This window comes from Ictalurus furcatus, chromosome 28 (assembly GCF_023375685.1).
Source record: "Ictalurus furcatus strain D&B chromosome 28, Billie_1.0, whole genome shotgun sequence".
Classification (NCBI taxonomy): Eukaryota; Metazoa; Chordata; class Actinopteri; order Siluriformes; family Ictaluridae; genus Ictalurus; species Ictalurus furcatus.
In genome coordinates, this window is record NC_071282.1 from 1,921,153 (window position 1) to 1,941,697 (window position 20,545).

The 20,545-nt window shown below is 39.9% G+C and overlaps 2 protein-coding genes across 2 annotated transcripts; both read right to left on the minus strand.

Annotated features, from left to right (window-relative positions):
* Positions 1-1,807: 1,807 nt before the first annotated feature.
* On the minus strand, positions 1,808-5,704 carry fxyd2 (FXYD domain containing ion transport regulator 2). Its single transcript, XM_053617559.1, has 6 exons — positions 5,619-5,704; positions 4,244-4,279; positions 3,682-3,756; positions 3,151-3,187; positions 2,998-3,043; positions 1,808-2,897 (listed from the first exon to the last, which is right to left on the minus strand). Exons 1-5 carry the CDS (start codon positions 5,626-5,628, stop codon positions 3,019-3,021), a joined length of 183 nt encoding a protein of 60 aa, XP_053473534.1. The 5' UTR covers positions 5,629-5,704; the 3' UTR covers positions 1,808-2,897; positions 2,998-3,018.
* A 1,583-nt stretch (positions 5,705-7,287) lies between these two features.
* Positions 7,288-18,324, minus strand: tmprss13b (transmembrane serine protease 13b). The gene is made up of 13 exons (XM_053617505.1): positions 18,004-18,324; positions 14,998-15,184; positions 14,553-14,666; positions 14,287-14,400; positions 14,056-14,182; positions 13,761-13,856; positions 13,127-13,170; positions 12,870-13,032; positions 11,841-12,019; positions 11,601-11,699; positions 11,274-11,410; positions 10,762-10,917; positions 7,288-10,030 (listed from the first exon to the last, which is right to left on the minus strand). Exons 1-13 carry the CDS (start codon positions 18,028-18,030, stop codon positions 10,016-10,018), a joined length of 1,458 nt encoding a protein of 485 aa, XP_053473480.1. The 5' UTR covers positions 18,031-18,324; the 3' UTR covers positions 7,288-10,015.
* Positions 18,325-20,545: the final 2,221 nt, after the last annotated feature.

Here is a 20,545-nt window from a genome sequence, read left to right on the forward strand (position 1 = left end):
TGTATTTAGCTTTATCGTTTTTGCTTTATTTAATTTTATTTAGATTTTGATTTCGATGTATAGTGTTTGTATGAATAGTCAGTTGAAAATTAATGTGTTTAATCCCAGCCTCAATAACTAAAATAAGCAGGCCTATATGACCTAATGTGTTTTGTCAGAGGATATTCCAGGAATAATTTTATATATATATATATATATATATATATATATATATATATATATATATATAAAAAGCTCTGTGGCTCTAATAAATTGACAAATTATTAGTGTTCACATTTAAATAAACTAATACCCGAGTATTTAATATTCATAAAACAAATCTGTGAAGTACATTTTAGAGATAAAGGTGCCAAAAAAAACACAAACAAACAAATAACAGTAATAATTAATAAATTGTTACCAGATAAATAATACTAATCCAAACACGTTTTAAGGTGACAAATAAGCACATAAGTATATTTATTGTCTTGTGAATGGCTATGTAAGACGCCCTCAGAGCCGTGGCTAGCTACGTGCTAGCTCCCTGTGTTCCCGTTTTGTCATAGGCTAATGCATGTGATGTGAACAATCACTTCAGCTAGCATGCTAGCTCATACGCTGTCTACCTTAACGTTTCTGCGAAATATATTTTTCGCAACGAAAAGACCTAATAAACAAGGTTCGGGGAAAACAACTGGCATGGCGTGTGTGTAGAAAGACAGCAGAGGAATGAATCCCAAAACGCGTTAAAACGGAAAACCGAGCCCGAGTGACACACCTTCAGCAGACTAGCCCCCCATTCACTTTCAGTGTTGTGTAGCCAGCTAGGCTCCATGACAACAATCCCGACACTTTCTACAATTCACTCGCCGTGCTGTTTTACTCTCTTGTATAATCGTTAACATGTTTATTATTATTATTATTATTATTATTATTATTATTATTATTATTAAAACGAATCCAGGCGGACTTTTCCCATGTTGTTAGAAATGGACATTAAAGCAGGATAAACAGCACGGTTTGGTTCGACCCGCTCCCCGTCCTGGGAGTCCAGGCCGGCGGCGTGAGGCTTTATTATTTCAGCCTGTATCTCTTACACGCTTTAAATAATGAAACAATGTAACAAAAAAAAAGAAAGAAGGAGAAGTATCTCACGGATTAAATGTTTTAAACGATTCTGAGTGGATACAATGTGACCAAGGAGCTCCACGTTTTTTGTTTTAAAAAAGAGAGAGATTTCGGGTTGGGTTTTGACCCGGATCCTGAGGCTGGGCTCGGTTTCGAGTACCGCGGCTTCCCAAATTCCACGAATGGAGGAATTGATTATTCCTCGCCAGGGTTTAAAAACACACACACACAAAACAATAAATCCTCGCCTCATTTGCTTCCTCCGGCTGTCCCACGTTTCTCCGGATCAATCATGATGTCCTTTGTTAGTCGTAGCTGGAATAAATATGCGCTGATTTCATCCTATGCGGCGAGCAGGCGCGGCGCTGGCGTTCCGGTAAACCCAGCACGGCGCTTCATATTCTGTGGAATAACGGAGGAATTCCCACACGATACCGAAATGTGTGTAGCACAGGGGTGCTGTGTGTGTGTGTGTGTGTGAGTGAGTGAAAGTGGGCTTTTCTTGCTTCCCCGGTAATGGCGGCCCCTCCGCGCGGATCAGCTCCCCTCCTCTCCTCTATGCCTGCTTTCACACGCAGAGTTACAGAGACTCGCCCTGTGGCGCAGGAACAACACTACAACCCGGCAAAACACACACACACACACACACACACACACACACACACACACACACACACACACACACAGTGGGTTACATGTGTTCAACTTTCAGTGGTTAGCCACAGTCTCAGTTCTATCTATCTGTCTATCTATCCAGAAGAAATCTGTTCCTCTCTAACGGTTGTTCTTGTATATGAAGTATATGTTTCTGATCATCTGGAATGGTAGTCTAATGTAATGTGTTGTTCTTAATCTAATCACTCATGAAATAAGGCCTAATTGGGGTTTTTGTTGGAGGAGGGAAGGGCACAGTGGTTTAGTGGTTAGCTTTTAAGCCTCGCACCTCCAGGGTTTGGGGTTCGAGTCCCACCTCTGCTCTGCAGCTTCCTCCACCAGTCGTAAGGCATTGTGCTGTCCAGAATGTGTGTGTGGGAATGTGTGTGCGCTTGTAGTCTGCGATGAGTTGGCACCCCAAGTTGTAATATTGTAAAATATTTGGTTATTTTTTCAGATGTAGGCCGACTGAGGTCATGTCGCAGCAGATCATGAGAAAAAAAAAAAAGCATAAGATACACATATGACGCCCGACCGTCAATCTCATACGAGGTCCTTCCCCAAACCGTTGCCACAAAGTTGGAAGCAAACAACTGTATAGAATGTCTTTGCATGCTGTTGGTTTACGCCATGAAGACATGGTGCGTTACGGTTGGAAGAAGGTGGAAGAGTCCTGACCTCAACCCGACTGACGGAACTGGAGCCTCCTCACACATCAGTACCTGATCTCAACCTCACTCACTAATCCTCTTGTAGCTGAATGAGCACAAATCCCACACAGCCACGCCCCAAAATCTAGTGGAAAGCCTTCCCAGAAGAATGGAGCTTATTATGGCATCAGAGTGGGAATAAATCTGGAATGAGATGTCCAACAAGCTCATATGGGTGTGATGACCAGGTCTCCTTATCCCTCTCACCATATTGTGTATTTTTGAGTATTCATAATGTCATTTATTCAAAAATATGGTAATATTGCGCATTCTTTATTGGACACACCAGCTGGCAAAGCATTTTCTGACTTCAATCAATACAAAAGAAGGCCGTTTTTTTTTTTTAATTAGAAAAATTTTCCATTTTCCATTGATGCAGGATTGGTCCTTATTAGTGACAGGATTGGGCGATGGATGATGGGATGCCTGTGAAGATAACAATTTATAATTGAACATTATTTATCACTTAACAGACAGACCGAGCATGAGTAGCTAGTGATATCTGGAAGCACGAGATTGTACGTACCGGCTTTCAATGACTCCGGAGTTAAAGTTCGTCCAGATTCACAGGCCTGTGATGGGGACGGAAAAGCAACGTGAGTGAATATTTGGGTGTTTTTGTCTACTTGCGTGTATTTACCGCAGCTTGTACATTGTGTCGGTGTGTGTTGGTGCTTACTTTGTGTTTTGTCTTTTCCCACAGGTGAGCCTTTTGCCTGTCAAAGAAAAACAGGACAAATATAAGTGTGTCACACCCAGAAAAAACAGTAGCTTATACAGGTATACTGTAATATCAAGAGTAACTGCTTAGATTATTTTTTTTAGATTTCAATTACTTTTTACCCTCGTCGCTTCAGTGCAAAAGTAAAGAAGCAAACGTCGGACATGAAACATGTCCCAGCAGACCAACTACTGCTAGGATAAGTGTAAAATGGCCCGTTTCCATTAATAATGTCCATTAAATGACACCTTTAAAGATACACGTTTAATAATAAATGTTAATAAATGTTTAACCGCTACATTAACCTTCTCCATCAAAGGGGTCTTAAATAATAGATACCCTTATAAAAGGGTTGTTTACGAGTTCTTTGGATAGGTGCGGGTTCTTCGCTTTCTGAGGAGGTTCTGCTTGGAACCCAACCTGATAGGGAAACGTTGTTGTACAGCTCTTTGTAGAACCCTGCGAATTAAAAGTGTCATGATTACTCACTAAATATGATTGCCATGCCCAGACAGAACAGAACAGCAGCGAAGATCAGCCCTCCTCTTCTGATCAGCTCGTAGTCTCACACACACACACAGAGCGATAAGATTATAGCAACAAACACTTGATCATTATAACACTTGTTATACCATGTTAAGAAAGCATAATAGAACAAACGGGGACGTCGCAGCTGCTCAGATCGCCAGTAGATGGTAGCAGTTTTATTATAATTTACATGATCCAGTTTCGCCATTTTAACATCCACCGTCTACACCGACATTTTTATTAAGGGTGTGATCATGGACTTACAGAACGTTCAAGAGACAAGTTATTACAAGTTCTTGTTATGATTTTAACAGCTAGAAAATCAATCACCACCTTCTGACCAATCAGAGTCCAGAATTTGACAGCGCTGGATGTCCCGTTTGAAAATGTAAAAAAAATTTTTTTAAATATTGTAAACGGATACTGTGATGTACCGTAAAAATGATGGTCTGTACGGTTATCATATTCAGAATTTATTTATTTGTTTATTTATTTTTGCGTGAGTTAATCTCAGAGGTTTTACCATAGAAGAAGTCATCATCCGAGTAGTCAGGTGTTTCTGCAGAAACAAATGATGCAACAACAACAAAAAAAAAACACACTTACTAGCAGAACGAAAATATTACACAACAGCATTCTATAGCTGACTGTTGTTTCAGTGTGCACTTTTCTTTTCTTTTTTTTTTTGCTTAAAGTTAATTAACACTCATTTTCAACAATGACATCATAGCATTACAACGTTCTAAAGTTAGGTGGTTTAGAATAGGCCTACATGGTAAGATAATAAGAGGGTATTAAAAGGCTGATAGGTAAAATAATACACCCCGATTCCAAAGAAAAAGTTGGGACGCTGGGTAAAATGTAAATAAAAACAGAATGCAATGATTTTCAAATCTCATAAACAGGTATGTTATTCACGATAGAACATAAAAAATTTATCGAATGTTTAAACTGGGGAAATGTACCATTTTGGGGGGGGGGGGGGATTAAGGTAATTTTGAATTTGATGGTTGCAACACATCTCAAAAAAGTTGGGACGGGGCAACAAAAGGCTGGAAAAGTAAGTGTTAGTAAAAAGAAACAGCTGGAAGTTAATTGGGAACAGGTCAGTAACGTGATTGGGTATAAAAAGAGTATCTTAGAGAGGCGGAGACTTTCTGGGTTGTAGTATAGTGACGTTATCCCCTCTCATATGAGGAGCCATAAGAGTTTCTAAGACAAATGTAAAATGTTAATGTGCATGTATAAATCCATTTCAGAATCAAAATGTTTAATAACTAGGTTTTTATTTACTTAAAATATAATCATTCCCCAAACAAGTTGATTTGATGTCAAAGCATCAAGAAGGAAAAAACAAAATGGTCAAAAAGGTGCCGAGAGCGTGCCAAGCTTCATCGGGAATATCAGGAACCAGTTCTGAGCTGTGTTTAAGCTGTGTTTTTTCTCCCTTTGTCAATGAATAATTCCATATGTTTACAGTGTTCGTTGCTCAGTGACCTCTTCATCCTGATCAGGGTGGTGGGTGCTGGAGGATCCAGAGCTGGCCCCAGGAACTCTGGGTAAGAAACGTAGTGGGAACGTGATTCCAATCCATGGTAGATCCTTCTGGAAGGTTGGAGGAAACCGGAGAACCCCAAGGAAACCCCCACAGACACATGAAGAACATGGAAAAGTCAGCACAGGCGCTAACCCGAGCTCAGGATTGAACACCTAGCCGTGTATTTTAAACCGAGACGCTCTTTAAAACAGGAAAGAAAGACGAGCGGTGTACGAAAGAGTAACTTCGACAATGCCCCTCTGTTTTTGACGTTGCACTGGAAGTAGTACAACGTGTAACTTAAAAGTTTTCATTATTCAGAATGTTCATTAGAAACAGGCGCTGAGCTGGCGTGACTTACCTTGCCCCATGCTTCAGGATTGACGTCGGACGCTGCACTGAATTGAATCAAAGGTGTGTGAAGGAGTGCACGAGTAATGTCTGTGAAACTCTCTGAAAGCGGGAGTGTGTGCAAGAGGGTGGAGAGAGAACTAAAGAAAGACAAAGACATGGGTGGTGGTGGTGGTGGTGGTGGGGGGGGGGGGGCTTGTGGGTTTTTTTTGTTTTTTGTTTTTTTTTAATTCGCCCATGTGAGCAAGGTTGTTCAAGGTGAAAAGTATCACATTGCTGAGATTCGGATTAACAGATGCATCAAGGCAACATTAAATCTTTATACCACAACAATGTTGAATCCTCAATTCTGATTGGTTGGAAGGTGATGATAGTATCCAGACTTCCTGCGACCCTGTATAGGATAAGCAGCACAGAAAATGGAAGGAGGGATAAATAAAAACCTAAGCCAGTAAACATCTCTGACATAAGCCTGTTCAGACCGTTGCTCAAATTCATGACACACTTCGCTTGCACAGTTCAGGAGGTACTTTTGTCTAAAAATATCTTGTGTATGGATTTTTTTTTTGTTTGCTTACTACCTACACTATATACACAGTAAATATCAAACTTTTACCACAGGCCACAGAATTCTGTAAATGTTCTCCCTGCTTCCTTCCACAAGACAAGACCAAAGCTTGGAGTTAAGTGGAACTGTGGAAGTCAAGCTAAGATCTGGAAGAAACTAAGAAATCTTTCAGATAGAGCCGGCCGGATGCTGGGCAGATCGCAAGAGATCGCAAAACCCCCATACGACACTGAGGACCTGCAGAAAGGTTTATCTGATTTAGCAAACGTGACCTGCGTGGAATCGTCGTCAAGAAAGAAACCTTACCTGCGACCTCATCACAAACATGGATGTCTGATGTATGCAAAACAACAACATCTAGATATGCCAGAGATAAGCATTTTGGACACAACTGCGGAAGTAAAACAGGGCTCTTCGGCTAAAATCACCACAGGTGTGTTTTGAGGGAAAAAATGCAACAGCGTTTGTTTGAGGGTTGATGTACAGGGTATTATCCTTTGGGGTTCATTAAACAAGAACAAATACTTCTACCTCTCTACAAAAAGCGTTTACAAGCTGTAATATCTGCCGAAGGTAAGATCTTACGTAGTACAGTCTGTCCAAACTTTTCCACATGATGTCATTATTATTATTATTATTATTATTAAATCAACAAAATATGTCATTTTAACGAGGGATGCTAATCCCTTCTACAACAACTAGATTTATTTATTTATTTATTTATTTTTACATATAGCACGGCAGATCTTCATGAAGTCCGAAGCGCAAAGAATCATTTTAATATGTAATAAAAATCTGTAATAAAATATCAAATATAAGCATATTATATATTTTTATATTTATTGAAAGCAATAATTAGAGCAGAAATCCTTTTTGTGAGAGCAGCTGGGTCAAGTCTGTTCAAATCAGTACCTTTAAATCGAAAATGTTTGTAATTACAAAATATGTCACTATATGTCACTATATATATATATATATATATATATATATATATATATATATATATATATATACACACACACACATATATATATATATATATATATATATATATATATATATACACATATATATATATATATAGAGAGAGAGAGAGAGAGAGAGAGAGAGAGAGAGAGAGATCAGTTCAGAACAGAATGGTTGGTTTATTTATTTATTTATTTTTGGTTTTGCTTTGCTGCTTTTGTATTTTTAATTTTTTAAGTTTTTAAAAAAAATCTATTTTATTTCATATACAGCCAGAGACAAACAAAAGTTTGCTCCAGAGACAAGGTCATTCCTGAAGCCCGGTCTAGTAGATAATACATGAATTCATTGGAAAGTTAAATATCAGTGAGGTGAAGGATCTCATGCTACGGTTAATCATTGGGAGGCAATGTGTTTTACAAAAACAACACATCGCTTCAGGGCAAAGGGGGTGGGAGGTGAGGGTGCTGAGGGGGCTGCAACACCCTAACCTTCAGGATTCTTTTACCTGAAAATGCACCTGCTAACACAATAATAATAATAATAATAATAAGAAGAAGAAGAAGAAGAAGAAGAAGAGGGAAGAAGAAGAAGAAATAAACCAACTTAAATTGAGTATTTTGTTAAATTGAGTTTGTTCTTTCCGGCTTCTGAGTAACATCACGTTCTGACTCTTTTTTGTTTGTGCCTCATTCAAGAAAGAGAGAGAAATAAAAGAGGGGCGGGTGAGGGAATAACTGCGTATCTACTACACTGTAATGAATAACAGGGACTAACGTCTGTGTCGGAAAACTTCTACACAGCACCTTCACTCGAGACTCCTTCCATCGATGTTAAATAAACGTTCTTCTAACAGAAAACTGATCAACCATATCAGCACTTAAAAAAACAACAACCCAAAAACAAATCTGTTTATCATTAGCCTTAGTTTAACATGGAGCTTCGGCTGTACAAGTCCCTGTGAACGAGCTGTTACTATAGAAACGAGAAGGAATTAGAACGTTAATATAATTATTAAACCTGTTTGTGTTCTATAAATCTGACTGGACCAACAAAACGCAAGGCTCTATCCAGCGACGGGTTCTTCGGGAACTATTTTCATTGACGGAGCAAAAATGATCAAAATATTCGACGGTATTGTGTTTGAAATGTCGGTTCATCTGTATTCATTTCTTGCTTATGGAAGTGTTGTATAAAAGCAATGTCTCCATTAAAAGAGAAAAATTATTTGACTGTAATTCAAGTGTGACGTCAATGAAATCATTTCCTTATCGGTTGTGATCGTGAGTCGATGTAGGTGATGTAGATGATGTAGGTGATGTAGGTGATGTAGATGATGTAGATGATGTAGGTGATGTAGGTGATGTAAATGATGTAGATGATGTAGGTGATGTAAATGATGTAGGTGATGTAGGTGATGTAGATGATGTAGGTAATGTAGGTGATGTAGATGATGTAAATGATGTAGATGATGTAGGTGATGTAGATGATGTAGGTGATGTAGGTGATGTAGATGATGTAGGTGATGTAGGTGATGTAGATGATGTAGGTGACGTAGGTGATGTAGATGATGTAGATGATGGAGGTGTTTCGACAGATTAGTGCGTGTAATATAGGCTAATATAATATCAATGGGACACAAATGACACGCCTTTATACATACGCTTAAAGTTTTGCCCAGAGCAATTTACTGGATTATTAAGTCCAGTCGCTCAGCAATTTAACGGCAAGGGCATAACATTTTTAACATTACGAACTGGATTTAAACTCATGACCATGCCAAAGACATGTGACGACGTGGACCTTCAGGCTACGAGCACTCTGAACGTTCAGATATTCGAGCGAAACACACGCCTCATTACCCTGCTGATGTTTTGTGTAATGGCCGTACTGGAACAGAGCTGTTTAAAGCCTGGCTGAGTTATTGTAGCCCACAGGAGAGTTAAGTCACTCAGACCAAAGAGACTCGCTGGAAAATACAGAACGGGTAGTGGGTACGAAAATGAAATACCCATACCAGACGACACGCTACGTTTACTGTACGGCGGATGAAATGTCAGGTGTAGATATAGACAGTACGTAGATAACTGAGGTGTAACCAGTCACACATTTCAAATTCTGGATTCTGGGAAATGCCGGAAACTTCCAGCTCCTGCTTGCTACCTGACGCTAAGTTACGTCTTAGCACAGCAGTATCGTTAAATGTATACGTTAAATGTAACGATAAACGGTTAAAAAGTGTGCTGTGTCAGTTGATAGTTAATAGTCGATTGGTAATGAGAATGTGGCGTGAGAAAAATAAAGCACTTCGGGTCACGACATACCGTATACGTTCACACGAAAGCCTTTATTTATTTAGTGTTCCGAGCGCGCGGCTCTCTCACAGTCACGGCGCGGGGACAGAAATGATTGCATGGCGATTCAGTATGATTGTATGAATAAAATCTAGATGAGTTATACTACTTTTCATTCTTTTATTGGTTTAAGATGATCCCAACGTGGTATTGTGCAACTAGAGGGAGAGCAGTGGGACCGCAGAGCACGTTGACCACAGACCCAAGGAAGGTCCGTATTCTTATCAAAACTAATCACTCAATCAGAGGAGACCAGATCACCAATCAAAGGTACAGGTGGGAGGAGCCTTACGAGACAATACAGTACAACGATGCTGCTTGTGTACTCATGAATACACTGTAATATCCAAGAAGCCTCATTTTGCTTAGAAGCATTGTGAATACCACCGTGACGGGATACGTCTTAACACGTGTGCGAAGGAGAACTGAAACGAAAGCATCAACAACAATCCCTGGTGATAAGTGATCAGTCCTGACATGATCTCAAGCTTGTGCTTCCCACGTCCCACAGCGGTGTCCTCACGGCCTGTCTTCCTGTTAGAGACAGACAGAAGGATGAAAAATATATCAACGGTTATGTAAAGTAAAAGTGTATTAATCAGTAACTACAGTGAAGTTAACGGACAAAGAATGCAGGCACGAGAGTGACCATTGTAAGTTTGGACCTGCTGGCGAGATCTGTTTGTGGACTCGCTTTTAACTACACATCCTGTGTTTTTATTTTGTGAGCAAACATAATTAAAAAAAAATAAAAAATTAAATATTAATACACATACACATGGTGCAGTATCAATATAAACACTGGGGGCAGTGTAGGTCCTATAATGAACTTAAATCTACATAGTTTTTGAGTAAGTTCTCTTTTATAATTTCTCTTACAGTTAGCGTCGGGCCACACTGAAACGCAATCATTGTCCGATCACTGTCATTTTGGGGCGTGGCCGTAAGCATAATTTACAGTCTAGTACTTAAAAATCCATATAAAAGATATAGCAATGACAATTTGTTATCAAAGTTGATCTCAACATTCCTATTCTGTGCAACATCGCCTCCTGGTGGAACGCCTGGGAGGTTTGGTATCATTCAAACACTGGAGATGAGCCAGGACCATAGTACTAAAGACATGTTAATCTACAAGACAAAATCTTTTACGTTAGCCGACCAAATGCTATGATTGCTGACTGAAAAACTTCGGTTCCAATAATATTAATAAATGCATCTCTGTATGTGTGTGTGTGTGTGTGTGTGTGTGTGTGTGTGTTTACCTCCATCTTGCTGTGGATCCATGCTAGAAGGCTGTGAACATTGCTGTAGACGCCCGGGCTGTTCACGCGGCCACACCCACTCCCCCAGCTCGTCACGCCGTAGAGATACCAGCGCCCGTCTTCCTCCTGACACACCAGAGGACCTCCACTGTCACCCTGCAGAGAGAGAGAGAGAGAGAGAGAGAGAGAGAGAGAGAGAGAGAGAGAGAGAGAGAGAGGAACCAAAAGAACTTAGAACAGAAAAACAATACAAGTGGAAGAAATGCAGTCTCTAAAAAATATCATAATATCAAATACAAAAGATTTCCCTACATTTGGTCAAGTTATTATAGAGAGAGAGAGAGAGAGAGAGAGAGAGAGAGAGAGAGGGGGGGGGGAAGAGACAGACAGAACGAGAGAGAAAAGAGGAACAGAGAGAGAGACACGGAGAGAAGTTTCTGTAGACTTTCGTGAGGAACAAAATGGTCCTCACAAAAAGTGTGTGTGTGTGTGTGTATGTGTGTGTGTGTCACCTGGCAGGCGTCTCTCCCCCCTTCCATATCTCCTGCACACAGCATGTCATTAGAGATGAGTCCTTTGTAGGCGTCATTACATACAGATGTGTCAATGATATCTACTGCTACCTCCATAAGCTGACTGGAACCAAGGGCTGTGGACACACACACACACACACAAACACACACACACACACACACACACACACACACAGACACACACACATGGAGAGAGAGATGCATGCAATAACATGCTTGAATTTCTCACAAAGAGCACAATACATTAATTTAATATTGACTCTTCACTTATAGTGCACACACACACACACACACACACACACACACCTCCTCCTTCCTGTGTTGTTCCAAATCCTGTTATCCAGCATTGTGTGTCTGTAGAAATAACCTGGTCAAACGCAGGGAGACAGACAGGCTGGACCGATCCTACAACAGCAGTTTGGACACACAATCAGCACACACTTTTAATACACACGTTGTGTAATGTCTGTGTGTGTGTGTGTGTGTGTGTGTGTGTGTGTGTGTGTGTGCATGTGTGTGGGTGTGTGTGTATGTGTGTGTACTGACTGGTGAAGTTGATGGGCTGGGTGAGTTTGAGCAGCGCGACGTCGTTGTCGTGTGTGTTGGGGTTGTACGACTCGTGTATAATGATGTCAGCTACGTAATGCGGAGGCGGCAGCATGTACTGTGACTCCACGCCCAGGTACACACGCCAGTTAACAGCCAACTGCCAGTAAGCAGGGTCACTGAAAGGATGGTAAAATAGAACATAATTTCATCCAGCCATCTCATTCATTAAGTCCATCCATCTATCCTTCCATCCCTACACCCATACCATTCATGTACCTATTCAGTCCATCCATCCATCCATCCTTCCTTCCATTCATTCATTCATCCATCCATCCATCCATACATGTACTCAGTCAATCAAGCCATTGAGTTGATCCATCTAACCCTTCATCCATCCATCCATCCAGCCATCCATCATCCATCCATCCATCTAGTTGAGCAAGCCATCCATCCATCCATCCACTCATTCATTCAATATATTCAGTTGCTCCATCTATCCCCATCCATCCATCCATCCATCCATTCATTCATCCATCCATTCATTCATCCATCCATCCATTCATCCATCCATTCATTCATCCATCCATCCATGTACTCATTCAGTCAATCTATTCAGTTGCTCCATCTATCACCCATCCATCCATCCATTCACCCATCCATCCATCCATCCATCCATTCATCCATCCATTCATTCATCCACCATCCATGTACTCAGTCAATCAAGCCATTGAGTTTATCTATCTCAGGGATCCCTCCATCCCTCCATCCATCCATTCATTCATCCATCCATTCATCAATGTGCTCATTCAGTCAATCAATATATTCAGTTGATCCATCGATCCATCCATTTGATCAATCCATCCATCTATCCATCCATCTAGTTGATTATCCATGTATTCACCCATTCCGCCAATCAGTCCATTCACTTGATTCATCCATCCATCCATTAATGTATTCACCCATTCAGTCAATCCATCCACCCCTCCATCCATCCATTAGGTTGAACGACTAACACCTTCTTCATACCTGGGAAAGCAGTGTGCAGCACTCACTATGAAATCTTGTGACACCACTGACCCTCCGCACACATGAGAACCCTCGAAATGCAGGCTGGCCTGCCATGGCCAGAGTCCCGGAGTCGCCACACTGCCTCCGATGATCCGGGAGCTGGTCCTCGGAAGCCCGCAGTCTCAATGACAAAGACATAAGCAAACCGATGTTTTTAGAAATACACACACATAAGTGTACTCAAGCTGTAAGAGCTTTTATAATGAAACACTCACCAGTACATTGGAGAAATGTTGCCTTTTCACCAGGACACCTGGTGCTGCCAAAAACACCGGAAGCGAGGCAGTTAAACACGCATGCATGCGATTAAAATAGCAAAATGAGGACTCCTGATCTGGCTGTGGTGATTATTATACCAATATACAATATTATACCAGATCTATTCACTCTTAAATCAATTACCTCCGACAGTAGTGATGGCTGTATTTCAATCACAAGTTTATATTAATATGTGTTCTAGGGACGTGTATGTGTGTCACATCACAAAATCCAAGACTAATAACAAGCGGATTAACAACGTGTTACCGTTTAACAAATGAAAAAGTATCATTGTTGGTAAGGAGCTGTTTATTCAACAGAACGGCTGCTTTACAGCTGTACACGTAAGTGATAACGGGAATTCAACTTGTTTAAATGTAACTCTAAAAGGATAAATAATATGTTGGATTTTTTTATTATTAAAAAAATGACTAAAATTCTGTGGTGTAAGAGGAATAAAACACTTTGGGGACTTTTTGGAGAATAGCTACCACGTTGTGTTTACAGATCAGCAAGTACGGCTTACTAGTTTCAGTTCTACATATTTAGGGCCAAACTGGCTTCTAGAAACTTCTTCTCTACAGCTCTTACCCAACGTCCACCTTTCCCTGTATGGTGTCTGAAGATTCAGAGGTCACAAAGAGGAATGATTTTGAGGTGGATGTTAAGGCTCCATACTTGTAACTTCTGTAGAACACACACACACACACACACACACACACACACACACACAGATTAACATCTGTTGTATTTTTATAGCACTATTATGAAAGAAAGACTACTACTAGAAAGACTACCAAGTTCAGGATTAAACCAGCAACTCCACCGTGCCACCTTTCGTATACAACTGCAATGTTAACATATTGATATAGTGATTTTTACACACCCTCTGAACCCGAGTTGTTGACAGGTCTGGGTAGCCAGGCTGTGATTCCAGTCAGCATAGCAAATGGGAAGGAAGCCGCTGGAGTTTGAAGTCATGACCTGCAGTTCATTTCCTTCTCCAAACCTCACTGTGAAAACAAGCGCATTCGCATCTTTCAGCGTTCTCGTCATAACACACCGCTATCCGTATGCTACGCCTTTGATCGGCGGTTACAGTTTGATTGAGACAGACCGCAGATCGTCTCGTCGCTGCCCTTTTGGCAATCGGTATGCCCGTCACAGATGACGGTATTGGACGGACACGTGTCAGACTTCCCTCTGGACATCACTGACACGCCGTATCGCACTGCAGGACACAGGTTATCAATATTACACAACGGCATGCACTTCATCATGAGCTGAAGTTCAGAAGTAGACATGACCGTGAGCGTTAGTACTATTGATCTCATACTGTATGTCCTGTACACTACAGTACGGTGTCATGAAATGTTTTTATACCTCCCAGCCAGATTACAATTCCAGTAAAAAGTAAAATAAGAAGAGAGCCTCCTGAGCCTCCATAGCAGCGAGCTTTTTTATGTCGTGTCACCACCAGTCTGCTCTGCCTCGGGTCTGCAAACAGGGACGGATTACAATATGGATAATGGAACATAATGAAATGCAGCACTTCAGCCCAATGTGGAAAATGATTAACGCTGTTCATTAAGTAAGATTGAGGTATCTTTCCATTGTTTGGACATCCATCCATCCATCCATCCATCCATCCATTCATCCGGAAACCCAATCTATCTACAGTATCCATTCAATTCATCCACCTCTATCCATCCATCCATCCATCCAATCACCTATTCAAGTCATGACTCATAGCTCTATGATTTGCGCATATTTTTATATCATTGTGCTCATATGGAGTGTGTATGTGGAGTGTGTATGTGTATACAACCTGGTTGACCTTGTTCTATGGTAGTGATAACTCGTTGAGGCACATGAGGAGCAAGTAGTTGAGGAAGAGGTTGGTTGGAGTAGGGAACAACTGGAGGGGTGCTCGGTAACGGCTGGACCATTGCATATGGAGGTGGAGGACCACTTGGCTTCACCACCAGGTAGTACGGTGGTGGGTTCTCGCCATGCTGAGAAATGTAAAACAAACAAACAAACAAACAAACAAAAACTTTATATTATGCAGTATGTCTGCCATTGCTCCAGATGCTCTAGTAGTAGTATTTCAAACTGGTACAACCTTAGTATATTTGGCCATCCCAATTGGATGAGTAGGAAGAATCCTTTACATTTTACATTACATTCATCTTTTAGATTTACAATTTTTAATCGATAACAAATTCCAATTCTGATTCTGCAGAACTGCTGATAACCTTCAGGTTCTGAACTTGAAGACACAGTTAAGTCCAAATGACAACTAGCAGGGCTTGTAACACTCTTGGTTCTTAAGGTTCATTGGTTAATTGATCAGTAGAGACGGACGGCTGTACAAGAAAATGACACGTTCCACCAGAGGAACAGCTGAGGTACTTTTAAACTGAGGTACAATGCAATACATGGCATCACCCATCTTATTTCTCTGAGCTCCGACAGCCTTACACCCCTGCACGAAGTCTCAGGCCAACCAATACTGGTCTACTGGTGGTGCCTCAGATCAGACTGATATCAATGAGGGAAGATCTGTAATGCCATAGCCCCCAAACATTGGACTTCCATCCCCTGGGCACTTTGTGAATACATTTTAAGAGTCAACTTAGCACTTATTGTTTCTATAGTAACAGCTCATACACTTGTACGGCAGACGCTCGACATAATTTAAGACTAACAATAAATAGACTGAGGGCATCGTAACTTTCGGTGCGTTTTCCGTCAACAAAGATGAGTTCACACTCCTATGAGTTTACACTTTTAGTGGGTTTCGTCTACTTAACTTTGAGAGAGAGAGAGAGAGAAATGAGGCTGGTGACGGAACGACTGTTTACAGTTCTTACGCTATAATGTAACTAGTTTTGGACAATCCACAATATAATCTACCACAGAAGACTGTGAGTGTGTGAACGTGTATAGGATGTGTGTGTACTCTGAAGTATTTGCACCAGCCATCTCTCATAAGACAATAAACTATAATATTAGCTATGATATCACTATTGACCTTGACGTGTGTGTGCATGTGTGTGTGTGTGTGTGTGAGGTTACATGGGTCCGGTTTTGATGTGGAAATAAACAAACCTGCATTAAATTGTATCACACTTGTACATGTAATGTGTACATGTTTACAGTCACAATGCACACAGCTCTGTCTGAGGTACTGTGATTAGTACCAACAAAACTAGTGAGTATCATTCAAACGGGTATCAAATCCCACTTCTGTTCCTAAGGCAACGTGAAGAATCAAAACAAATCCAAACACAGTAGGGAGTGCATGCTTCTACAAAAACTCAAGAATCAGTGACTCCGATGTTTGTTTTTTTTTTCCAAGATTAGCTAGCTATCTTTATTTTAGGATATTTCTAATATCAGCTGACTAACTTCGGAAATTCTATATTAATCTCAATATCTGAAGAGCTGTGCTCAACCTGAAAGCGACAATCGATATTCCTTCTTGCTAGCATTAAAAGCATTAGCAACCACACATGTTGACAAGCTAGCAAAGCAAATAGCAAGGATCTCTTAGCAATTGTACATGAAAAAATGACCAAATTTTGAACTAATATCATAGAATTCTTGTGTATTCTCGCCTCTAATGTGTAGATGAACACTTATGACAATGCTAGCAAGCAATATAGCAAAGCTAACATCTAGCCTCTATTGGTTTACTTTCCTAAGCTAGTCACATTCAGGGTTTTTTTTTCAATACGTTAAATATGTCTGTTTGGGATTGTTTTACGGCTGGTTGTTAGTGCCTTTTGCATTTCTGGGCCCGGGATAACATGATGAAAATGTAATAAAAATGCTAAACTTATCCAGCGTTTTGTGGCATTTCAGATATTTCCGATATTGAGGTACACTTCTAAAAATAATATGAATTCATCTTCAAGGTAAATCTGAGGTAAAAGTGCAGAAAACGGCAAAATCTTTGCACTTGCTTTTTTTTGGTCATTTTTTGCCTTTTACTTTATTACTAAGAATGACTATGTGTTGTATGAGTGAAAATGAGTACTAATTCTGCTTTTATTATTTTTTATCTTTTTTTTTTTTGCACATTAAAACAAAATAAATAGATGCGTGAATCCTGAGAATATCCTCCCAATAAATACTGCTTATCTTTAGCTGTTTTATAAAACTCTAAGGCTTTACATGTTAGCTTTTACCTCATCAGCGGTAATTATGATAAGTAGCTTTTGTTTCCATGTTCTTTAAAAAAAAATTGTTTTTGTTTTACAAAGCTGTACCAGCATGACATCAGCCTCCAACTGAGGGCCGCGTTGAATTACAGCACCACAAATACAGCCTAAAAACTCATATACATCTACACTACATGTTTTAAAAGACACCAAATCGCACTTGGCACTTGTGTATTGAAACCTGCTTTGTAATACATTTTGAGAGAAGGAAAAGGAATCTTTAAAATCTATTCAAAATAAATACATAAAAACAGCAGTATGGAAATATTTGATTAAATTCAAATGAGAGTAAATGATTTGTCCAAAATCTGCTTCCTTTTTTAAAATTTAATTTTTAAAAAATTATTTATTTATTTATTTATTTTTACAAAATAACAAAGGTTTCTTTTATTGTAGGTACTTGAATTGTTTTTTTTAATTTATATGTAAATTTCCAACATGCAACATACTGAAGACTCTGAACCAAAATAATAATAACAATAATAATATTAATAATAATAATAATAATAAGAAGAAGAAGAAGAAGAAGAAGAAGAAGAATAGCACAATTACTGAATAAGTACTTCTGAGATACACCTTGTTGCTATATGTCATATGTCACGTACCTCTACGTTCACTTCTGTGTTCTCCATCAGCAAGTTTAAAAAAAAAAAAGTGTTCAAAAGCTTCGAATTAAATATTCTCTCTCTCTCTCTCTCTCTCTCTCTCTCTCTCTCTCCCCCTTTACTGCTCTCTGCTCTCTCATCTACCTCACAGTGTCAACCATCATCATCACAACACAGCCAATGCTTCCTTAATTTTCCTACTTTCCTCGCTCCGTCATTGTCCTCCTGTCTTGTCGGACTGGTTGGACGAGCACCATGTGGTCACAAAATTTGCTTCAATCTGCAAAATAAATAAATAAATAAATAAAAATCGAAGGTGTGCCCACACACACACATATGGCTCTGCCCAGAAGCGACCCATTTTTATTGAGGGGTCACAGCATCACAGTCAAACACTCAGTGAACTGATGACTAGCATCTGAATTATTATTATTATTATCAACTACATAAAAACGGGCAGATGATTTAAGTTAGATTAAACACTCCGTGTGGTGTTGTTAGAGGCAACGGTACACCCTGAAGGTACTTTCCTGACAGAACGTTTCAGAAGTGTTCTGATTCTCTTATACAGGGTTTTTTTTCAAATAAAAAAATTCCATTTATAGAAGTAAATAAGACTTGTCATGCGCTTCAGAGCGTAAACTCCTCCGTCCTGAAAAGGTCGGGACAAGTTTAAGTTACAGCTTTAACCCTCAGACTGTTACAAAGCGCTGACACTGGAGACTCCTTCCATGTGATATAAACGTCTGCGTACAGAAAACGTCACCATATGAATGATGACACGTTCCAATTTGTTACATAACCATTTGTTTAGTATTAGACTTCGATTATGCGGCGCGTCTGCCGTGCCGGTCCCTGTGAATGAGCAGTTACTATGGAAAGAACAACGTATTAGGACAAGCATGTTAATATAAACCTCACAAAGCTCAAACTGCTGTCCAAGCTGCTATTATAAATGAAGAATGATAACGAGTCTTTATTGATCACGTATACATTACAGTACAGTGAAATTATTTTTCCTCGCATATACCAGCATGTCAGGAAGTTGGGGTCAGAGCGCAGGGTCAGCCATGATACAGCGCCCCCTGGAGCAGAGAGGGTTAAGGGCCTTGCTCAAGGGCCCAACAGTGGCAGCTTGGCAGCGCTGGGGCTTGAACCCCCGACCTTCTGATCAGAAACCCTAACAGAAGATGAACTGCTTTTATTTGAAACATGCATGCATGCATGCATGCACACACACACACACACACACACACGCCTATCAGTACATTCCTTAGTCACATGGATCACAGACTACACATTGTTTTCTCTGATGTTAGACCGGTTCTGTGATATCTCTCCTAACAGTCAAAGGTGCCCTCAGCGAAAACATAGGGGCCGCTGTGACTTCCTCAGCTAGGCCTCATTAGTAGAACAGTATCGCTGTGTTCCTGAACCCTTTTTTTTGTTTTGTTTTGTTTTGTTTAAAACGAGAGCACGAACTCCAAGGTCATATTTACTCTATATGTGGTAAGGGAGGAATCACTGGTAGTGTGAAGTTTTCCTTCCTTACAACAGGTTATTAATTATTATTATTTTAACCCTTTGCGATTTTCATGTGTGTGATCAGAGCTGTGCGCGTCACCTAAAGTCATTAATGCATACAAACAACTAGAATTCAGGATTCATACGTGCTGCCATCTGCTGGTGTGCTGGAGACATGCGCAGGCTTCATTGCTTCATTCCTATTGTTTGTTTGTTTGTTTGTTTGTTTGTTTGTTTATTTTTTGCGTAGAACTGAATTGTACGGCAGACACTTCATGTAGCCTAAGACCAATAATAGAAAGTTTAATAGCATGCTATCATTTGAGAACAGTGCTTGCCTGTTGATACGGTTATGTTTTCCATAAGAAGGAATATTTATGGAAGGAGTCTCCAGTGTCAGGAAGTGTTCCGACATGGAAAAGTCTTTTATTTTGATTTGTGGTCACTTGTTTTTTGTTTCATGGACGTTAAATGTAACTACAAATGGATAAAAAGTGTTCTTTAAATGGACTACGTGTCATGTCAAACAACCCTGTTGTTCATTATTTCCCAATGTGTTTGACTCCTCTTTTACCACAGCAACCCACCAACAGTTACAATATTTTTGTAATTAAATTTACAAACTTTTATTAGTTTATAGTTATATTTGACATCTGAAAAAAATTAGCTAGTTCCTGTTACCACTGACATAACCAAAATTATAATTTATACAATAAACAAAGGCTAGCAATGCAATACTTACTAGTCTGATAAATAGGTATTACTCTTTAAAAAGCCTGATTTGGGATTTGATTCGCCTTTTATTACTCTTATAGCACGGTTAGCATTTAGTCTGTCTACTGGACTGAACCCGTAAAGTCACATGACTCTCACTAACACTGCAGCTCATCTCTAATTAACCATTAGAACCAACTTCAGTTCATCAAGGCTTATTCAGAACACCTATGCACAGATGATGTCATAGGTCATCCATGCATTCTGATTGGTCAAGGGTGTCTTCAGGTAGATATGCTGTGGT